This window comes from Varanus komodoensis, unplaced genomic scaffold (genome assembly GCF_004798865.1).
Source record: "Varanus komodoensis strain SLA01 unplaced genomic scaffold, ASM479886v1 scaffold9, whole genome shotgun sequence".
In the NCBI taxonomy this organism is placed as follows: Eukaryota; Metazoa; Chordata; class Lepidosauria; order Squamata; family Varanidae; genus Varanus; species Varanus komodoensis.
The window spans coordinates 24262976-24285753 of record NW_025336598.1 but is presented as its reverse complement, the minus strand read 5'-3'; the positions used below and the strand labels follow the sequence as shown (position 1 = coordinate 24285753).

At 40.0% G+C, this 22778-nt stretch overlaps 1 protein-coding gene across 1 annotated transcript in view; it reads right to left on the bottom strand.

Annotated features, from left to right (window-relative positions):
• Positions 1–5151: 5151 nt before the first annotated feature.
• Positions 5152–22778, bottom strand: part of KIT (KIT proto-oncogene, receptor tyrosine kinase) — a 76605-nt gene continuing 58978 nt past the window's right edge. The window contains exons 9-21 of the mRNA XM_044418061.1: positions 19371–19564; positions 18789–18895; positions 18568–18694; positions 17442–17546; positions 16517–16627; positions 15181–15322; positions 13456–13544; positions 13044–13171; positions 11736–11858; positions 8656–8767; positions 8434–8533; positions 6482–6587; positions 5152–5287 (exon numbers count right to left, since the gene is read on the bottom strand). Of these exons, the coding sequence (XP_044273996.1) occupies positions 5162–5287; positions 6482–6587; positions 8434–8533; positions 8656–8767; positions 11736–11858; positions 13044–13171; positions 13456–13544; positions 15181–15322; positions 16517–16627; positions 17442–17546; positions 18568–18694; positions 18789–18895; positions 19371–19564 (1570 nt within the window). The 3' untranslated portion in view covers positions 5152–5161. The remainder of the gene's footprint in view (positions 5288–6481; positions 6588–8433; positions 8534–8655; positions 8768–11735; positions 11859–13043; positions 13172–13455; positions 13545–15180; positions 15323–16516; positions 16628–17441; positions 17547–18567; positions 18695–18788; positions 18896–19370; positions 19565–22778) is intronic.

Genomic DNA, 22778 nt, shown 5'->3' with positions numbered 1-22778 from the left:
CTATAATCAGAGTTTCCATTAAACCATGACATTGCTTGGTTGTATCCTACCAGTGGAATTGTCCCCTGCTCCTCTGCAGCTCCCACCTAATCTGTTTCAGAGAATTTGGAAGCACCACAAAATAATTTTGAGGGCTTGTGAGCTGCAGGGGAGGGAAAGGAAATGGACATTCTCATTACAGATCCAGAAGTTACCATTGAATTTAGTTATGGACTTTCGGAGCTGACTAAACTGTTGTAATTAAGAGACCAAGAGAAGTCTTTCTGATGTAACAATTGATGCCAAAGAAAAGCTCATTTTGTAGCACTCACACAGAAGATCCACAGAATTGTGCTAAGTATCCCCATGCAGTATTTCCAGGTAGAAAAATGTATCATATTTATTATAAGCATACAAGTGAGCATTGGTAATCACTGTATTTGAAGATGACCATGTTGTTCCACAGACCTTCAAATTGTATGAAGTGCCCAGGTTTAACCTAAGTAAAAAGTCATGTCCAACAAGAGCAATGTGTTGGCAAAGAAATAAATGAAACAGAAATGCAAAGATGTAGGAGTAATCATATATGTTGTTAGATGGTTCTCTTCTCAGGCCTGTTTAGCCTGTCTCATGGTTACTAATCTTCTAATTTTATGCCTTCTGTCTCTTTCAACAATGTATTTAAAGGCCGGATGTCTTAGTCTTTCCCCTTTTCACTTTAAACATGACATGTAACTGACATACTCTGTTAAGTGGTTTGACCTAATTCTAGCAGATTACTATTAAGTAAGTTAAATTAATGGTAATAATTGATTGCTTGTAATAACAACCAATGTGATAGCGATATTAATTGGCATCTAAATTAGCAGATGGCAGCTTTTTGTTTTCGAATTTTCAATGTTTCCTTGTAAGACTATCTCTTTAAAACTCGGGGTAAAAGATTCTCGCTAAGCTGGGTAATTACCATGAGATGTTTTCTAAGCTGAAGTGTTTTCCTCGATCCAATCACCCTGTTGTTGTTTCTGGTAAATCACCATGACTGGGTTTGGACACGACAAACCATCACTGATGACAATCAACAGTTGCTTGTCATGTTGTGCAAAGCCAGTCAATGTGAGAATTAAGGATGCACTGACATCTCTCCCATTGGAATTAATGGGACTTCAAAGGGCTTAACTTGTGTTTGATTGTGCACAATCTTCAAGGAAAATTAGGCTTAATAATTATGTGTTTATCTGTATGAAGGGAGGCAGAAGACCCTCAGGGGTCCAAAATACATCAAGGGTGATGAAGAAGTTGACTGTAATATAACTGATACTGTCCAGTATAAGCCCACTTGTGTCTGACATGACTGAAACTATCAAAATGTTTAAGTCATAAAGAGCTGTTTGTTCTGAATGATGGTGAAGATACAATTTATAACGTTCTCCAACTAGATCAATTTAATGCTGTTCCCAGGGAATAGATGACTTGAGACTTTGATTTCATCAGATATATGACTCATAAAGTACAACACAGCAAGACCTACAAATTAATGAATGTATATTATTTACATTTTTATTTAAACTCTTCAACAATACATCTGCCAAACATTCAGATATTTATACATACAGTTGCTGTGCATATATATATATATATATATATAGAAAAATATTTTAGACTCAAGAACCTAAAGGAGCTGAGAAGACATTATTGCTAAATTTCAGCATTTACATGAAACAATTTGAACAATAAAACAAATCTGAAAATATCGAGCTGTTGCATAAGTATGTTCTCAACAAAAACAAAATTATAAAAATATAACTTTTGAGTATATTAAAGGAAAAAAATCTTTCATCCGTGCCAATAAAGTACCACAGTGTTTACAATTATTATGAATTTGCCCAAAACAGCTATGTAAGCCAAAAGGTTTGTTTGTTTTTTTTAATTATAGAAGAATCAAACTACACATTACACTATTTTTAGCCTGTAGCTGGAGCTTCTTTTTTATGTAGGCATCCATGGACCCAGTTCAGACTGGAACCATAGTATGCTGGTGGGAGAGTTAAATGTATTCCCTCACCCATTTTCCTATGAAATCGCCTTCCATGGGATGTGTGTTAAAAGTAAAGGAGTGGGGAGTCTAAATTGGTATGAAGGAGGCTGCCCCCCCCTTTAACCCTCCAAGGAGAGGGGAATCCTAGGAAACACTGAGGGAGGAGCAAGAGGGTTAACCATCCCTCCAGGGGGGGTTACAGTCCTGTCCATATTGGGGATACACATGTTTATGTGACAGCAAAAAGCAAAGCAGGTCTCACTGCATGCTGTGGGATTAGTGTAATGTGTAGTTTGGCCCTAAGAAGTAGAGGGAGGGTGTAATGCATGACACAAGCCCTGTTCTCCCCTTCCGTAGCTCCATACTTTGAATGCGCAGCGAGAGGAAAGGGATTGTTTCCTTCAGTTCCCATGATTTCCATGGAAAGTATGAAGTAACTTCACATATGTACAGCTGTATGCACATCAGCTCATGGGCTCTTCTATGCAAGTGAAACCTTCTACCTCATAAAAAAGGTTTCCCACTGCATGTGGACATGAAGAGCTGCATATGTATAGAGCTCCTTTCGCACCTTCTACTGAATGTATGAAAGTCCAGGCCTGCACAGTCCTGCTCCCTGCTCTAGTTTTGTTACAAGCCTCGTCCAGGCTGGACCAACGGTGAAAAGAGGGCTATCAAGTGAACACCATCTGGTGGCTCCAGCACACACACAGGAGTTGATCTAGATGTAACTCTCTGGGCATCCAGAAGCGTCCCCAGTCTCAAAAGAGTGAGATCACCTGCAAGTGCAGTGGGAACATCTGGAGTCATCTGTGGAGCATTTCCCTTCACAGAAGAGAATGGGAAGCCACCACTCTGGTAGAGCTCATCCCCTCCACCAGTGAACCATCCCCTCCGCACAAACCCTGACAAACTTTAGAAAGGTGCAACAGCGTAAATAACCTCTGTGCAAGTGCCTACCTTTTGAAGTCTGGCTAACAAATTTCTTAACTATAACCCCAAGCAACATGAGAGCAAATGCAACCATAGATCAGATACACAGAAAAAACTAGTAGGGTTCAGTGTAAATTGAGGGCACCAGCAGTGGATTGTTAATTATTTTGTATTTGGGAAAATAGTCACTAGACAACCGTAAGCATCTAGAATATCTTAAAAAGCAGATCTTCACCTCACTGCTCCTTCTACTCAGCTTTGGAAGAGTGGAAGCAGCTTCAAGATACATCCTACCCTGGCCACTTCGGTCTACTTACCTACAGTGTTAGTCCCTCTCTGAGATTGCTTTCCCGACCTTAAAGAACAGATAGCATGCTTCTTTTTTGGCATCTGCAAGAGGCCAGGGAGGAATCAGAGCTTGGATTCCCAGCTATGAGGTCAGAGCACCCTCTCCATTCTTGGAAATGGTAATCTGAACAATCACATGGCACCCCAGACAATATCTAGGGGCCAGGGAACTGCTCCTTTAAAAACATTGCATAAGAGTGAATAGTTAATTCAAAAAGGGAAATATGAATCCAACAGAAGAGGCTGGTGTGCTGTAAATAAGAACATTCTTCAGAACTGGTCTAACACCTAATGCCTTTCTCTAGATTTTTGCTGATTTAAGGAAAACAGGACTTTTAGAAAATCAAAGAGCCTTTTTAAAAGGTTAAGCAGTATTTGGTGGTCAGGGCCAGCAAGAACAATTTTTGCATCAAGCAGAATTATAGATACATCATTCCTTACTCTGCCTGTCTGCTAAATACTCCATTTCACTCTACAATGAAAATTCACAAATATCAAATAAGTTGCTTTTCTTATTAATGTTGCCATCTCATACACAGTGTTGCAGAAGGAAAAAAACCCTTCCTTATGACTGCACAGGTTTTATTTGCAGCAAATATTAAAAGGTGTAAAAAAAATACACCCAAATGATGCTTTGGGGAAAATAAGAAAAACATCTGTTTTACATACCACCACCACCCCAAAAAAAGGAAAAGAAAGAGGAAAAGAAAAATAAACCCCTCTCCTTAAATACCTCATACCATTAACATTCTGTCTACTCTCTCTTCAAACCACAAGAGCATAAAAGAGCCTGTTTTGAAATGAAACATCTTTCACCAAACCTGGCAGCTAATTAGATATGATACATTACACTCACGTCTACAATAGTAGATGGAGGTGTAACATTTTGCTAATTTGGAAATAGCCACACAGCAGTGTACTTTTTCTTCCCAGTACATGCTGTGGGAAAAGGATGCACCGACTCACTTTCTGATCCAAGGATAATGGGATAAAAATAACACACTGGACAGCCATTGCTACATTACAAAATACTGCTATGTATGTACGAATAGGAACCTACACATATAAGCAAGCAAGCACAGAAATTGTCTCCGGTCTCCTGCCCTTCCCACACTTTTACATATGTTCAGACTGGAATGGAAGAGGAGGAACAGGAATGAGAGACTTACAAAATGGGAGCTGTCATAATCTCCAATGACCTACAGCAGGGGTGGAGAATCCATGGGCATCCAGGAGCTGTCCAATTCAAATGCTTTGACCTTGGGCTGTGCTGGCTAGGACTGATGAGAAGATCCAGTTCTGCCTACTCTGTTCTAAAGGATGACCCAGTTTTAGTATGTATGCTCAGCTATGATTCAGTCTTTCTGTATCCTTCTGCGCTTGGATTGGAAATGTTGCTTTTTGCTTCCATTTTTAGCATTTCCAAGTTTGGGAAGTAATTGAAATTGGTACTGATATTTGTATTTATTCATTTTCAAACATGAACATCAACTTCCTAGAGTCAGAACCCTCCATATCTGGTGGGGTTTTTAAAAGATTCCATATGCAAGTTTTTAAATGTTTCTTCCCACTCCCAAATCTGCTTCTACACTACACATGTATATAACACGGCAACTATACACAGATTCTAGCAAACAGGGTAGCAATGCTGTAACTGTATGGGCAGTCTACTTTTGTTTCAAACAGTATGTGATCAAAAAAAAGAGAGAGGAAAGAGGGGGTGAGAGAGAGAGAGAGAGAGAGAGAGAGAGAGAATTACTGCAATATTCCTACTACCCTTGTTGTAGTACTGAATAAAATTATAACAACCAGTAGTCATCCCTAAAACAACAGCAGATTTTCCATCAAGACTGGCTGAGTCAGTTCTTAAGCATCTTCATGTGTGAGTAGAGGCTGAGTAGATGAAGCACTGCTGCCCACTGAGTTAATTCTCTCAGAGTGATCTGTAGCATTTCCTTGGCTGCAAATGCCACTTGCAACATTTGAGTAAATCTGGAAAAAGACATATACTGATACTCAGTGACTGCACATGATACCAAACTAATTATCCATTCCTCTGTATTTATCCCAAGAAAGTTAACCTATAGGTCTGGACTTTAACCATTTAACAAATAGGCTCTTGATTACAAAAGTTGATGCTACAAGCAATTTTCAAAAGTTTTGTGTGTATGCATGTGTGCGTGCTTGCACACTTAGATGTGTTAATCTGTTGCAGTAAAAACAACCAACAGTAGTATGATATGTTAAAGAGCTTGATCAGAGTCAAGCTGCATCAACTGTACTGATTGGCACTCCAAGATTTAATATAGACTGAGTGTAAGTTCTTGCTGAATCCCTGGTATTATTGAAACATGGGCTGTCACGTTGTTTGAACCTAGCCATGCAACAAATCATGGTTTGTTAACCATAAGCAATCCACAGTTCACAGCCAAACAGCAAACCGTGGGTTTCTTTATGGGTTGTTCATGATTAACATGTCTAATTATAATAGATTATAATGTGGGTTCAGACACATGGAAATGTTTAAAATTTTGTATGAAGACATAGTTAAGAGTTCATACATAACAACTTACAAAGAAACCAACTCTGATTCCCAAATGTTATTCTCATTTTTTAAGGTAAACTTGGAACTTTGTCAAAACAAATGGGAAAAATACTTTTGGACACCCACAATTGGCTTTTTCCTCTCAGATCAAAATTTCAGTTTGGAAAATTATTTCATTTCCACTCTGTCTTATGATCTGTAAGGATCCCCCATCGCCACAATGTGACTTCCATGAAATTAAAACAATACAGTTATGTTGGGAGTGCTTCTATACCACGTAACACATAGGGTCATCAGGCCACTGTGACTCTTCTTATTTCCTTTCATCCCTTTCTCTTCCTTGATTTGCTAGCAATTGCATAATCAGTTCCCTGACTGTGTACTACTTCAGTGGCTTGCACTGTTTCCAGAAAAGCTGCCAATTTGAGGCCACAATTCATTAAGTGCCGACCCTGAAAGAAATGATTTGAAGATATGCAGAACAGAGTTTAAGGATTACTTCCTTCATTAAACACCTTCACAGAGCCAAGAAAGGTGTGTAATGCAGAGGAAAATAGAAAGGAAACATTTACAGTGTACATTAAACAGGACACTCGGCAGTTGTCTCATCAGGAAGTCAGGTTGACAGGCTCAATGCTTACATGGTTTGTGGTATCTGAAATCTGCTGTTCAATCAGTTGCACAATTTGCTTGAAAGTTGGTCTCTTTACAGGATCAGCATCCCAGCAGCTCCTCATTATCTCATATCTGCAGACAGGGTTAGAATTTATCCACTGAGATTCCGGCAGCAGATAAAATATTAATCACAAACATGAGAAAATTTAAACGCATACGATTTTATTGCCTGTTTCTAAAACAAACCACTAGTTTAATGATGAATAAAAGGACAAGTACAGTGGTTAAGTTTCCTGTTCAAATCTTTTGCTTCTGTCATGAATTCACCACACAAGGGTGAGTTCTCAGTGCAGCACTACATCCAAAATAAGGGGATAATGCTGACTGTACTGAAATCATGGATTTAATAATACACATCTTGAACACTCTGAAGTGCTAAATAAATGCTACATATTATGATTGTCCCAAGAGTGTCTGTAATCACAGGGGAGAACCAAATGAAAAGCTAGAAGTTTCTTTTAAGCTTCTGTTAAAGCCACTAGCTGAACATGCAATAATTTTAAACTATGAAAGAGTTTGCTTGTTCAAATGGCTGAGCAACTGCACAGAAGTATCAAAGACACCTTCAGCTAGACCCACAACTCTCAGTTGCGTGCACACAGTTTGTCGAATGGCAGCCAGTATAATTAATTCTCCTGATAAATTCTGCAGGTATTATGAGCTGGTCTCTTTGTCATGAATGGGAATCCCATTTCTGGAACTTTTTAAAACCCTTTATCTAACTTTCGAAGGGTATAATTGCCCAATATTCCTGCTATCAGACTGCCTGCTATCAGACGGCTACAGCCTTCTTCCAATACCCATTGCCTTAACTGGTGCACTAGATAAGCTGAGTGTACCCCCTTGCTTAAAGAGCTTAGCACTGTTTGTGGAAAATAAAAAATAGGATGTATACGAACACTTTGAAAACTCAATTACTGCAACATACCACAAACAAGGTGCTGTCCAGATGTTTTGGACTGCAATTCCCACTATTCCAGACCATTAGGTAGACTTGGTTGGGGATGACAGATTGCAGTCCAAAACATATGGAGAGCACCATGTTGAGGAAAGCAGGCTACTAGCTATCCACAAACCCTAAGCTGAAACAGACTGTGAAACCTAACATTTTCTTTTATGCGTCATTTGCGTAATGCAGCAGAGGACAGGTAAGTATATGCCATACTTTTGTGGATCATGCCACATCAGATCCAGTTCTGGAACCAGATGGGCTTGAAAGTTTCTGGACAGTGCCTGATGAAATTTCGGACATTTGTCAGCAGACTTTGCTTGAGCTAGAATTCAAGCAGCAGGGATGAAATGAAGAAGAGGAGGCACAAGTGCCAAGTCCAAGTAATTTCACCAGTCCAATATAATCCAGTGCTGATTTATGCAGAAAAAACAAATACAGGCAGATGTGAGAAGGGGCCATGTCTCAATGTGAGAGCATAAACTTTTCATGTAAATATTCCAAGACATCTTCAGTTCAAAGCAAAGACTTTCACCAGAGACCATGGGGGAGGGGACTGCTGCCGGTAAATTCTGGGCTACGAGGCCCAGAAATTCATATGCCGTGTACTTAATTTAGGTGAATCATCCAGATTGCTGAGTCCACTTTCTCTGCGTAGTCTGATTCACTTGGTTGCTTGATTTTGCTTTTCAGTTTTTAAAAATACACGCAGAATGCATACAACTGTGAACACAAATTACTAAGCAAGTACTCCAGTCTTACCCATATGTACTTAGCACTGTTTCACTGGTGTCTGCCTGCCAGGTGAGGGCCAGTTGTAAGGGGATTCAGTAATAGTTACAATACAATTACGACTTACTCCACTACTCCAACTTTGGAGAAGGGGGGGAAATGCAAAACGTTATTTAAATAAAAATCTGGACATTTGTCATTTTCCATTTCAAAATTGTTGAAAGTTTAATGTCTCACATTTCAGCAGGTGCAAATTCTGGGCTAAACATTCTGTATCCTTCCTTAATCCTTTTATAGAACTTGGAATCCACAGGCATTCCAGGGTAGGGGCTGCTTCCTGTTAACACAGAAGCAGAATTTTAATATATCATATCACGTTCTTAAAATGAAATATAAGAACCAAGTAATAATCTCTTTTGATTTACACAAAGTGTGCCTTGACAGTCAAACACAATTTACCTAGAGAAAAGAGTTCCCAAAGCAAAATTCCGTAAGACCAGACATCGCTCTCAAATGTGTACACACATTCAAAGATGCTTTCAGGTGCCATCCACTTCACAGGAAGTCGTGCCTTTAACAGATTAGAGAATGTTAGCTGCCTTCAAACTACTAATCACTAATTAATCGACAACATCTGAATTTACATATTAGCAAATGAAAGCACTCAAAGAATGCTTACCACTTAATAAAATAGCTACCATCACTTGAATAACCATAATTAAGTTTCTCTTTCATTCTGTATTACATTCACACCTAAAAACCAAAATTTCTCTCTGGCTTCATCAATTGAGCAAGGAACTAAGTTCCTTGCTTCCTAAGCTACTGGAAGTTTGTAACCCAGGCTTCCCAGAAAGAACACAGCAAGGCGAAGGCCAACCTCGTCCCATCCTTTGGCTGAGGAAGATGCAGGATGCTTTGCTTTGCTTCCTGCTCCTTGCCAGGCAGAATACTCTGCTGCCTTGGAACCGCACAGTGGAAGGAGCACTGTTTAGCTCTGTCTAAGCACTACAGGGGACTAAGTGCCACACGACTGTCTCTTACCAAAAACAGTTAAGCAACCAATTTCAGCTGTCCAACAGTGGTGACTTGGAGGACGAGGTGATGCCAAGATATGTCATGCATCTTGGTGGTGCTCATCCCCTCCCCTCCTCCTGGAATGCCCACTAAACCTTTTCCAAGGTTGTTTTGTAAGCTCAGAGAAGCAGCCAATGCAATTCTTTCTCAGTTGGCTGGAAGGTGGAGGAGTGGGATCTTAGCATATATCCCCAGCTCTGAGGCCAGGTGATCTGAGTGTGGATCCAGAACTCCAAGTTCAGAGCTATTATCTGACCTTGGAGCTAAGAATCCAAGCAATCCTATGGACCCCAGATGCTATCTAGAAGCCATAGCATCACTCGGTAAATATGCTCTTACGCTGCTAATTAAAATTGGTCTTCAGCAATTTGTCAACCAACACTTTTGCTGATGAATCTATGTATTAAATCTTTTATACCTTCCACTAACAGCATGGTTTCTATCAGAGTACCAGAGCTGTAGAGATAGCTATGCATTTTCATATGCCAGCAGACCAAGGCAGTGGAAGGAGCATTATTTCTGAACCCATTATGAATCATCTAGATATCTTAGGGTGGTTCTAGATAAGACTTCTTTCATGCAATTGCCTTTCCATGTTCACAGATTTTTTTTGGGGGGGGAGGGCAGGGGAGAAATCCAAATGACATTGCCACCCATTTGTAGCCCTGCGAGGCTTAAAAAAATGAGGAACGGCTACCAACAATGCCTTTTGTTTGGTAGCACTAGGAGTGCTTTGTCTGGAAAGATCCTGAGATGGAATTGACCAAGAATCTTCCATTCTATTTAAGGTTCTGCCCTTACATTCTGAAATGTTTAGAGCTCACTTAGGGAAGGACTTTCTTTCTGGCCTGATCCTGCAAAAATGGCTCATCTGGTGTCTGGTAAGAATTCTAGAATTACTAAGGTTGTAACATCTTTTACATTTAGCTGCCGGGAAATTTAAGTTAGTTACAAGAGCTGGCAACCCTGATAGCCAAAATAATTTAGTACTATCTATAGAAAGTTAGTCAGACCATGGTTTTACAAACCATGTAAAATCAAATTAACTTAAAAGTCATTCTCCTAAGACATGTCAGATGGTTTTATGTGTACAAAGGAGCTTTGAGCTTGTGTTTCTTGAACAGGAGTGTCCGCAATGCCATATGGTGAAACATTTTTTGAAACTGAAGGACTGGTCAAAAACAGCCTGTGATAGAATACATTTTCTGTGCAAAGAAAGTCAAATGGGTTCTCCTTTGGGCTTTCCTAAAGGAGGTCCAAAGACTTTTCTGTGGCTCCAGTTTCTATACTTAATGTTACTGTGGGATGTGTAGTTACTACATGAACTGTTTTAAGTTTCAAGTTTTTCTATCACTTCTATACAGTTCTGAAAATACATGGTGACCCGTTTAGTTGGTTTTAGATGTCAACAGTACAGACTTTGGTTATAATCAGAGCATTTCACAATACAATTTCATAATCTATTTCATCAAACAGCGACCACTGTACTGTACAACAAGAACACACTGTTTGGGTTAAGGAAAGCAATCTGCATTACAGCTTCATCTAATTAATTGAAGCAGGGCCTTGAATCAGAATGACAAATTTTAAAGCCATCCTCCCTCTGATCGCTCAAGGATGATCAAGTAATTCTTTCTGCAGACAGACTGAGGTAGCTGCTGGCTGGTGTCACTTTCCAGAGCAACCAGGGTTCTCCTAGCATCTGCTCTGAGATTATGCCAGACACAAGTAAAAGACATGTTATATTCTCAGTTCCTAACAGTGTTACTCAACGCTGTATCCTGATTCTTTCATGCCATGAAACATCAGGCAACTGAGGACACGGAAATCCCTAATCTACACAAATGGAATGCAATTACTTACTGCCCACCTGCAAGCTGTTGTCCCATACTTGGAAGGAAAAGACTTGCTGAAGATAATTAGCCTGAAGATAGAAATTAAATCTGGTCTCTCACTTTAGGGATTTTTTTTTTTTTTTTGGTACAGACATTATTAAGGGGCTTTTGCGGCTTTTATTGTTTCTCCTCAAATTGCCTACATCCCACACTGAATATTGCAGGGGCACGTAGTGGCGGTTAAAACTGACTGAAGAGGAAGGATTCTTTGCTCAAGACATGGATGAGCCAGATCCTCATTATCTCAGGAGACTGTTCCGGCTACACTGCCGGTACACAGGAAGAGATTACAGGTTTAACAAAGGGATTTAGTTGAGGGGAAGTTTGCTTGAGGGGAGGACATTTGCAATAAGCTAACCGATGGCAGAAGGGAGTTCTTTCATGCTGTCTGTTTGGAGGACCATCCTAGTTTTCTTTTCCCCTCCCTGCTTACCTTCCTTCCCAATCCGAGTTGCGACCTCTAGGCAAAAATTGTTTGGTATGTAGAAGTGTGATCTCCAGCCATTAAGGATCAAATCAACTTCTATGATGTGCCTCAAAAAGTAGTAGCTTCTACCCAGACAAACTTACATTTCCTTTTACCACGTAATTCGAGTCATTCCTGATATCTCTCGCAAGGCCGAAGTCACAGATTTTTGTGATCCGGCCATGGGTTAGTAAGATATTCCTTGCTGCCAGGTCTCTATGAATGCACTGAAAGGCATGAATTACAAAAAGAAAGAATTACAAAACAAAAACAAAAAACCCATATATGCAGCATAAAGGAAAACCTATGGCTTTACACTGTACACTACTATAGCATAGAACTGGTGATATGTTACCTAAGAGCAATCTAGTCTTAACATATTTTCCAAGTCCCACTGATACAGCAGAATGACTTTGAGAAATAAAGAACCAAGTTCCTCATGAATACAAGGTGAATTGTGCCTGCACAGCTACAAAAGGATCCTATGGTTAATGAGTTAACCTTGCTTTAGTTTATGCCAGTCTCCATTCTGATTCAGCTCTACTACAATTGTAGTAGCACAGCCTTTGACAACCTGATGCTCGGCATATGTTTTAGATCATAACCCCCCAGAATTCCTAGCCATTGGCCGTACTCTGAAGTACAAAACATCTGGAGGACATCATGTTGAAAAAGGCTGGAGCAAAGGCTTGCTTCCCTTCCCTTCCATCTACCAGCTTAGCATGTGATTTATGGCATGTTCACGTAGAAAAGAGTTCTATGTGAATCAATAGCATATACTTCCAAGTAATGTCTTCAGGACTGGAATAATTTTACTCACTTTTATTGAAGACTTAATTTTCTTGCCCCTCATGAGCAAACAATCTACCCCTTTTACCCAAAGTCCTGAGTGACTCTACTGTAAAATTAAGGCCAGACATTTTGTGTGATGCGGAGAAGTCAGGCAAAGGAAATAAATGCTTTTAAAGGTTATATTAAGGGCTGACTGTACACATCACTGTCTACCAGTACCAATAGTAACAATTTAATTTAAAATGTTCACGCCACCATCCTGATGGCCATTTTTTTAGGTTGCAGGACTACAGTCTTCCTGACCAAACTGGGGGCCAGAGAACCTGCCCAAGCCATCACAATATCCCATCTCCCCTAGGTTTCCTGCCAATCTGCTAAAACCTCTTGCCTCCCAGTGGCAGATATATCTGCTGATGTTTAAGAACTGATTAAGAACCCCTAATCTGACATTAGGCAAAGTGTAAAGAAATCAGAGCACAAGGCTAAAGGTAGCCCAGAGGCCACCAGTGAACTTTCCTCCCTCTGAAAGATGACTCGTGAATGAAAATTTCCACCACTGAAAGTTATTCTACAATGAGTCTACAAGAAGAAGTCATTATCTCCCTGAGTTCTTGACATACGTTTTTAGAAGAAAGGAAGCTCATCCCCTTTGCCACTTGATAAGAAAAACTTAATAGGTCTTCAATATTCAAAGCCAGTTCATCATCTTCTAAGATGGCAATGGTGACATCCTGATTAGCAAATGATCCTAAGCAACACATGGGGGAACAATACATAAATGGATTAATTATGGCAGTTTCGGAAGATAGCAGGCTTTCTATTAACAGAGCACGGCACTGAATTAACACGGAAATGCCACTCAAATGCATAATCTGCTATCAATGCATGAAGTAATTCTGAACATCCTCTCTAAATGTGCCTGCCCAATGGAAAACAGAATTCATTTTCAGCTTCAGCATAGATTGTTAATGTTATATTAATGTTGAATTAGTTTTTTTTTATTTGGACAGAATTTTTCCTTCCTTAACTTACCTGGCCTTCCGGGATTTCTGTCTGTGGTTTTGGCATGTATGATCTGAGATACTCCTGGTTTCATGTCCATGTATTCATTAGTGGCATCACTGCATAGAAGGCAGGGACAGTGTGAAGTTACTTAATATGCAGAATTCCTTTGTCATACAAATAAAACCTGGCTTTTACAAAGGCAGCTGCTAATCATCAAGGTCCCCAGAACCATGCCTCCAAAGACAATCCAAAAATTAAAGTAGCTGTGTAGAACCATATAAAAAATAAAGTCCTAGCAACCTTCATCTCCAACTGAAGGCGGTCTTCTGAAAAGCTGTGTCTTAATTGTCCACTCAAGACCAAAACACCCGAAATATTTTACACTGCAACAGCTGCTCACAGCAATACTAAGTTACTGGGGAGGCGCAGCTAAATCCATCTAAGGGAGTGGCACAAACTGCATCATTCCTGTTAATCAAAAATTCCTGGTGCTTTGATCCTGAGAGTCCTGGCTCTACTACCCCACTGATCTCTGAGTTCTATTCTTTTCTTTCTTTTTTTAAGAAAAAGGTATCTAAACAGAATGTAAAGAAATTCATTTCATAAACAAATTGTTGCAGAGGATGGATCACTCAGCAGATGTAGGTCCCTAGGTCCAATCCCTGGCTGTTCTGATGAAGGCACCTTAGGTAGCATCTGTTGTAATTACTTCTGCACTGACACCCTTATTAAACTCCAGTGACCACACCTGTGTTGTCATTTGTGTTCAGGGTATATCCGTTGCCAGTCAAGATTTATAGCCCCTCAAACCTGTGGCCTGGTTCCATTTAAACCGGTGTTTTCATACAAAGATCTATGGTATGAACAAAGAGGGAGGAAGACATTTTTCTTCTTCTCCCACAATAGTAGACCCTGGGGTCATCCCATAAAGCCAAGTAGTGAGATTCAGGACAGAGACGAGGAAACGCTTCTTCGCACAGCATATACTTAAGCTGCGGAGTTCACTTCCATCAGATAGCCATCAGTCTGGACAGATTTAAAAGGGGATCAGACAAACTCATGGAGGAGAAGGTTATTAAGAGCTTCTAGCCCTGTAGCAAAGGCAGCCTACCTATGTAAGCCAGTTGCTGCAGAACCTCGACAGGAGAAGACCACTGCACTTGTGTCTTGCCTGTGGACTTTGTGTGGGCAGCTGGTTGGCCACTTGCATCCAGAGTGCTGGACTAGATGGAACCTGGGTCTGAGCCATCATGGTTCTCATGCCATCTTCTAAGACTGCAATCCTATACTTACTTGCCTCAGAGTAAGTCCCACTGAACTTGCTTCCCAGCAGATGTGCATGGGATAGCACTGTTAAAGACTCAGTGAAGAACCTATGTAGAATAACCTGAGCTCTTGCTCTTTCCTAAAAGAAAGCCAGAGCATTGTGGTGAATAAGAGTCTTAAGACCTGAACCACAAATATAGGATCCATATCCCTTCACAGAACAGTGCTTAACTGGGCAGCCTTGGGCAGGGCCCCATCTTTCAGCTAAGTTTATCTCATAAGGATGCCGTGAAGGTAAAACAGAACAGTTGTTCTGTACTCCACCCTGAACTCCTTAGAAGAATGATAGATCTTCATAGGTAAAAGTTTTCCCCACTTCATAAAATGGGTACAAAACTGTGAAAGACAAAAATGAAAAACAAAACCCACAAAAGATGCACTGTGGTTTTCTGGCACTGATGGCAAATATTGACATAATGTCCTTACTACATGAGTTCCTTTTGATGGAGAAGATTCTTGTAAACAGCCGTTTCTTCATGCTTTGGGCAAATAAAAGAATCCCGTTTTCTCCTCAGAAAATTCAAAAGGTCACCATAGCAGCAGTATTCTGTGATGACCAGGATAGGACCTGCAGATGCAGAGGAAGTGCAAAGCAGTGGGTGACTATGAATTCTGGCTCACGCATAAAAAAAATGATTATTTGGCTACAAGTGCAAAAATGGGCCATTTCAAATCACACTACAGAGTAGCGTTTCAGCTTGAAAAGCCAGGGTGAAATTACATCAGCAGTGTTTCTTTTCAGAAGCTGGGCCTCATTTTTAATTAAAACGATGTCATTCCCAATTAATTATTTCCACACATCAATAGTACTGCAGTGTTAAAACACACACGCAAATACAAACGCAAATGAAGAAAGTCTCACGATAATGGTGCAAACCAGACACATCTGTTTCATTTTGGAGCCCTTCCTGAAGGAAGTTATCTGTTCCAAATGTAAGCTTCTAACATTAATCCCTTTGATTCACTCCTGTTTACAGCAGGACTTCTTGCTTTAACAGTAATGTTTTAAAAATGATATAAAATATTATAGTCTTCAGTATAATAGAAAAAACCCCATTCAAATAAAACAGCCTAGTAAAACAGAAAGCATAAAGCTTCAGACATTTTAAAGTATTAAAACTGAAGTGCGGAGGCAGAAACAAGTTGCTGATGGTACAAAGGTTTTAATATCAAAGACGTGTTTTCTGAAAGCCTGGCTGCTTCTGCTCCTTTGAATATCAAATAATGCTGTCTAGGATTTCAATTATTGGATTTTGTACTAAGGTTACTTAATCTGGGTCCCCCCCCCCACCATACACACACATCCTGTTCAGTAACTAGTTTTTATGATAGCAGAATATATATGTGTTTGGGTCAGGGAGGGGGTTTGACCTGCTGGGGCATTATTGGGCCTCTTTTTTGCATGATATTCACCAATAGGGTGGGTTCCTTCCTGAACTGTTTGGGTACTTTCGTAAACCAAGGACACCTTCCTCTTGTATTTGGAAGGTTCCATTTTGGCTACATAATAATTCACAGCCGTATCATTGGTTTACGATTAGTGTAAGACTGATCAGGTTCAAAGTGAGAAGATTATTTGCTTGGGGTCCAGAAATCTTCCCCATTCCTTGGGCTTCCCTTGTGGGAAATAACTCCTGCCCTTTTCGTGAACACCTGAAACCAGATGCATGGACAGACCCTTGTTACCAGACACTCCTGTAAGCAAACATCATTGGCTTTCCTCTGAAGATATCTGAGCTGAGGAATTTTTTTGAAATCATACCTCCGACAGTGCAGGCCCCAAGGAGATTCACAATGTTTATGTGGTTGCCCAGGTAACTTAGCACTTTCAGTTCTGACATCAAGGCTTCCTTCTCAGTGAAATGGGCACTGGCTGGAGGGAGACAAATGAGGCTCAGCAAATGAAGGATGGGGTAGAAAGATTGTAAAAGAGCACACAACATGGTATCGTTAGATTCTTTTCTCCTATATATACATAGCCTTTAATGTGCGTGCAGATTCTCCAAGGAGGCCTTGTTCAAACTAGACAGGCCACTTCTTACTTCCAAGAATAGTTCCTTATTTAGAAAGGTTATTTAGAAGTGAGGAGCACCACAACTGCAAAAAGGCAACTTCTCCAACCTGACCACACAGATGTGCTGGACTGCACCTTTGATGCGACATATCTGGAGGGCATCAAGCTGGAGGAGGCTGTGTTAGGGTATACTCTAACAAGGAGGTACTGTTGATGTTCTGGTGCATATAATATGTTGTTTTATTATAGTCCTGCAAAGTGATCCTTAAGTTGGTGCCACTTAGGTGGCAAAGCTAGGTCAAACTGTCTTCCAAAATGAGTCTGATAGCTCTGCGGGTGGGGGGAGCCCTTCCTGGTGGCTGTAACTTGGTTGTGTGATTTGCTTTGCAAATAGCATTCTGCATGGCATTCTAGGCTCACTTACTGCTGAAAGCTAGTTAAGACCTGGCTCTCCAGGCAGGTATTTCTGTTCACACTAAGCTTCACAGAATGAGTTTTCAGTAATTTGAGTATTAGATGGCCGAGACAATAGTTTGCCCTTTATTGTATTTATTACTGTTTCATATTTGGGGGCATAGGACACTTTGGGAGCTCTCCGAAGTGGCAAGGCAAGCATTTAAAAATAAAATGTGAAAAAAGAAAGATGAAATGAAATGAAGGTTCATGAACTTACGTTTCAGCATTTTTACGGCTACCCTCATTGTCCCGTCAGGTTTGAACAAACCATAGGCAGTTGCTTCAACAACTTTCCCAAAAGCTCCTGCTCCTAGAATTTTACCTAAAGGAAATTCAGAAAGTGCAGAAATCAAGCACAATTAAGAATTCAGCAGATTTTTAATGCAGTTTACTACCTAAAATAGAACATTTTCTGACCCAATTTTACAATTTTTGATCTAAAGAAGGGATTGGCTAAAAGAAGTTTCACAGAGAGGGTCCCAGTCACCTGGAAGGACCGTCCCTCAATTATTCACTGAATAAAGGAAGAGGGTAGCAAAGCTGTGACAAGTGATGAGAAGCAAAACCTTCAGCACCACCTCATCATTATTATTTGGGGACAAAGGAGGCATTTCCATTTTTTTGTCTGCTTTTTTCCCTTTCATGTGGCTTCTTATGGGAGAATTTTTGCCTGTTCATCTCCCCTTTTCCACTGACAGGCAAACATGTTTTTATTCAGGCAGGACGTCAGCATATAAACTGGCCTGATGCTGAAGGATTTTTCCATTGGTTGGTGAGGCTTATTTATGGTGTGCATGGCTGTGCACGCATGCTTTTAATTATATTTTTATTATGTTTGTTATGTCTTCACTTTATTTGTGCTTGGGTTACGTTTTCATTCAGATTTTGCTTTTAATCTAGGTTTTGTTGTCAGTTGTCCTGAGCAAGTTTTTGGTGGCAAGGTGCAATGTAAAATATAAAGTTGTCTTGATCACTTGACAGCTGTCATATTTAATAAACAGATGTTATAGATATTTATAAGGCATGGTGATGACTCCTTTGTGGGTAGGGGGCTGAACTAGAATAACAAATAAAGTGAAAAGGGTTAGGATTTGAAAAAATAAAATAAAACATGGCTCCATTTGTAGGGTATCTGAAAGACATTTTTCCCAGGAAAGTTTTCCACCCGTTCCCTTTGACTGACAAGCTGCTGGAATGAATATACTGGAATGTGGATCATTCCCTTCTCAAAGCACTTGCAGCAATATTAGTATTTTTTACATTTTTCAGTGGGCAGAACAATTTTGCTGGCCCAAAGTTCTACAGATCTTGTGACTTCTAAATACCAAGAAAATCAAACTAACCAAAACTTAGCTGGTTTCTTGGAAACTCCCATTTGTCATCATAGGGAAGCTGTGTTGGATCTATGTAAACATAGTTGTTTCCATTTATTTCATCAACCACTTTCCACTGAACCTCATACTTGGGTTTCTGGAAGAGAGATACGATGACTTTGAGTGCTCAAACTTTGAATGAGAGGGAAGAAATAGCTACAGGGAGTTTTAGTTAAATACATGATTCTTACCTGGAGATATTTGTACACAAGAACTATAACAGTAATACACATCAGTCCTGCTGCTACTCCAAAGCCAATTAACAAAGGTGTGAAAAGGGTGTGGGTGCTGATTTGTTCTAGAAAGAGACACATCAAAAAGAGCTTAGTTTTAAATTTTGTACAACCTAATAACAACCTTGCTTCCTTTTCATTTGGTTCGAACGTCAAACTAAGAGTGGAACACAGTTTAGGGCAAATACCTCATCAAATGTTGACAGGTTAAAATTCTTATTTTGCAAAAGTGAACCAGGTATTAATATACAAACTAGCAAATGGACAATACTATACTGCTTATAAATGGATTTGATGTACCTTTATTGAAAGCTGCTTTATAGATCACATTGTAGGAAAACACAATAGACATTTTTATAAAGTGTATCGTAGGATATCTAATGTAAAATGCATTATGATGAAGGAGAATTAAGATTTTTAAATTACAGAATACTTAAGGAATGTGGTGTTTGTAGCATATAGCAAACTGGATTTCTCCTGTTCTCAAGAGCTTACAGTAGAAATACAGGATGCCGTTTCAATGATGACTCTGGCGGATACCTTTAATGGCAAAGTTGAAAAAAGCTGAGCGCTTGTCGACTGCATTGGACGCCTCACAAGTGATTGTGCCATTGTTCTTGAACATGCTGGCATCAATGGTGCTTTCAACAACTATCTTTCCAAAGGAAGGAAAGGGCTGATCTTGATATTTGGTCTTCACATCCACTGCAGAAATATTTGATGAATCTGAACACCTGGAAGAAAGGATTCACTTGGATGAAATGATGTGGTGGACAAATGAGTAGCTATAACATGAGTTTAAGTCTTCTGTGCTTATCTCTCTCTCTAACACATTGGCCTCATTCACATACAACAGTTAGCCATAATTCTAGTGAATCCTGGCTTATTGTTCCTGAGTGGCTAAAGTAACTAGGATAAGGCTCCTGGCTTGTTGGTTCCATTGTACTCAGACATTTTAAGCCAGTTTCAAAACTTGGCTTCAGACTATTGTTTCTTAGAAGAGAAACAAAGTTGGTTCAGACATAATGGTCAAATTTTTCTTCTTGGTGAATTCTATGTTACTGAAGCTGTTCCTACTGGTAAAGAAGCAAAGCGTAAGTGATCAGGTAGTGTGCACCTGTACACTTGCTCATGAACAATAAGCTGGGATTTTCCAGAGTTTTAGCTCATAGTTCAATGCATACTAAAATTCTAAAATTGCACGAAGGATTATCATCATTGGTTATTTCTCCTTTGTGCCATTTGATATTTTCAACCAAGATGGCAGTGTCACCAGGAAATCTTTGCTTTAGCAACTTTCATTGACAAAGATCAGACAAAAATTTGTTGAACAGCTTGGATACATTTCAATAGATACTGAACAGGTCAAGATGTTGATGAGTTAGAATCTTAGAATAACAGAACTGATGGTCCTATAAGCCATTTAATCTAATCCATTCTCAGTGTGGGAAATTCTAGAACTAGAGGATGCCCATCCAATCTCTCTGAAGATAGGCAGGAAGGGTCATATCTATATCTATATCTTGCAGATATATCTCTGCAAAGTATTAGGTGAACTGAGGTAAAACTGAACTGACAGTACAATAGGTTTTGTACTGATAGTGCAAGCACAGTATTTAAAATGTAATATTAATGAGCATAATTTACAAAGCAAGTTTGCAACAATTTGACTATTTTAAGAAAACTGCAAACTAGCAGAAGTTAGAGGAGGTATTGCGACAGGTGGAGCAGGGTGCAGAGGGCTCCCAGAAGCAGTGCAAACAGAAATTCAATGTTATTATGCCAGAAGCAGTCTTCATCTCTTGCACTGGTGGGAACACACCAGGGGGTAGGAAGGGGCAACACACAAGGGACAGCTCCAAACCCTAGCATCAGCCTACATCAACAAAAAGTATAGATGGAGGAGAACTGAGAAGATGAGAAACAGAGTTAGATGATTTACCGCACAAAGAGCAACACAGACTGCCATTGTATACCTATTTACCTGGAAGTAAGTCCCATTAAACTCAATGGAGCTTACTTCTAAGTAGACATGTGTAGGATTCCACTGACAGTTATGCAACTTGGAACTGGATGGTTTCCTTTAGGGACTGCTTTACCTGGTGCAGACAAAAGTTTTGCTAACCTAGGAATAGTTTTAGAAGTCTGTATGCACTTTCTCATTACGTATTGCAATTTAAAATCCCTTTAGGACAAAGGATAAATATTGATTTGACAAATTTTGCTCTTGCTCTAGTTGGGGACAAATGCATTATTTCAGAAGAAAACTTAGGAAAAATAGTCTTTGAAACAATTAGGACAGGAAATGCATTGCATGGTAGCAATAATGTCCGGAATGCTGTCAAAATAAACAAGTACTTTATAATCCAGTTTGCAAATCCTCTACCTGCACTGCAAATACATAGAATCTTCTTTGAAACTTGGTAATTGCCTTTGTAGTTAATTCTTTTCCTTTCCTCAAGCTTACAAGACACATTTACCATATAATCTACTGTGTGTAAATGGAAATCTAATTACCCTGTGTCCTGGAAAATTGTGTTATTACATGATAAATCCAAAAGATAATAGCCACACACAGAAGCTATTTTGTAATTGTCATTCTACAGGGTTAAATAATTAGGGCCAAGAGCAGCCCAGTTGCAAGTGGGTGCAAGTTCTCTGAAGTCTGATTTGGCCCTTAATGCCTACTCATAAATTACACCGTCCACTTCTAAAACAAGAAAGCACACCACAAAATGACCTACGGCAAGAAAGGCTACTTGGAGTGTGGGAGCTAGCAAGCTTCATAGGAAGTGGCCTCCTTAGGAATCTTACCACAGGTCTGTCAAGCCCTGTATTTCTGACACAAGATGGAGAGAGGTTCTCCAGGGTTTCTGGCAGGATCCCTTCCTTGCCCTACTGGGAGAAGCCAGGAATCAAATGTGGGACCTTCAGCATGCAAAACAGGTGCTTGACCAATGAACTATATATGGATCCTCCCTTCAGAGCCCCACTGGTCAAACTCACTCCTGTGAGAGATACAGGTAGCTCCCAATCAGTTCTGTTCCTGCGAAAATGGAAATTGGTCTTTAAGTTGAATTTGTATGTAAGTCAGATCACGTATAGTGGAAAAAAATGTTTGAGCAGGGCCTCCTCTTTTGGCAGCAAGGAAATGTTGGAAGGATTTCCCTCTCTGAATGGACCGGGCAGGAAGGCACAATTTGGAGGCCATGCTTTCTCCCCTTTCGCTTCCTCTCTATGGTAATTATGATTTTTCTGCAGTAATTTTTTTAGAATTAACAGACTTTATGGCAGTTGGTTCTTAAGTACAGGTCGTTCCTAACTCAGATGTGCGTAACTTGAGGACGGCCTGTATTGGCTAGTTCCCTAGTTGCTAACCTGGGAAAAAAGATAAATGAGGTCTGTTCAGATGTATTCCTTCCTGCAACACACAGGTTCAGTGAAGGCACAAGAAACAACAGAACCATACTTGCTAGTTCCTGGTGCATGTGCTGACTAAGTCAGGTTAGAGGCTCTGTTTGATTGGAAAGAGCCCTAAAAGCATCCGCTTGTATGCACGTCACTCCTCTCCTTTGAAACTGGGTGTGGCCTGAAGGTGTTATGAGGTTAATGAGCACACACCTATTTTCCTCATATGTTTAGTGAATGCATGTTTTCCCTCACTCCTGCACATTTGCACATATGCACAAACACGCATGCATGCACAGCTCCAATGAAAATGTGATTTCTGTGGCAACAAAACTTGCTGGCTGGCTACCCTGGGTGGGGGGAACGACCCCTCATACCCTAAGCAAACTTCCAAGAACATAAGCCACAAAGAAGGGCTGTAAAGCACAAAAAGGGCTGTAGAGGACCAAAACGTATATTTAAATAGCTGGTGTTTAAAATGTTTTACAACCTAACTTTAATCTACAGTCAAAATAACATGTTGCAATTGATTCATATACC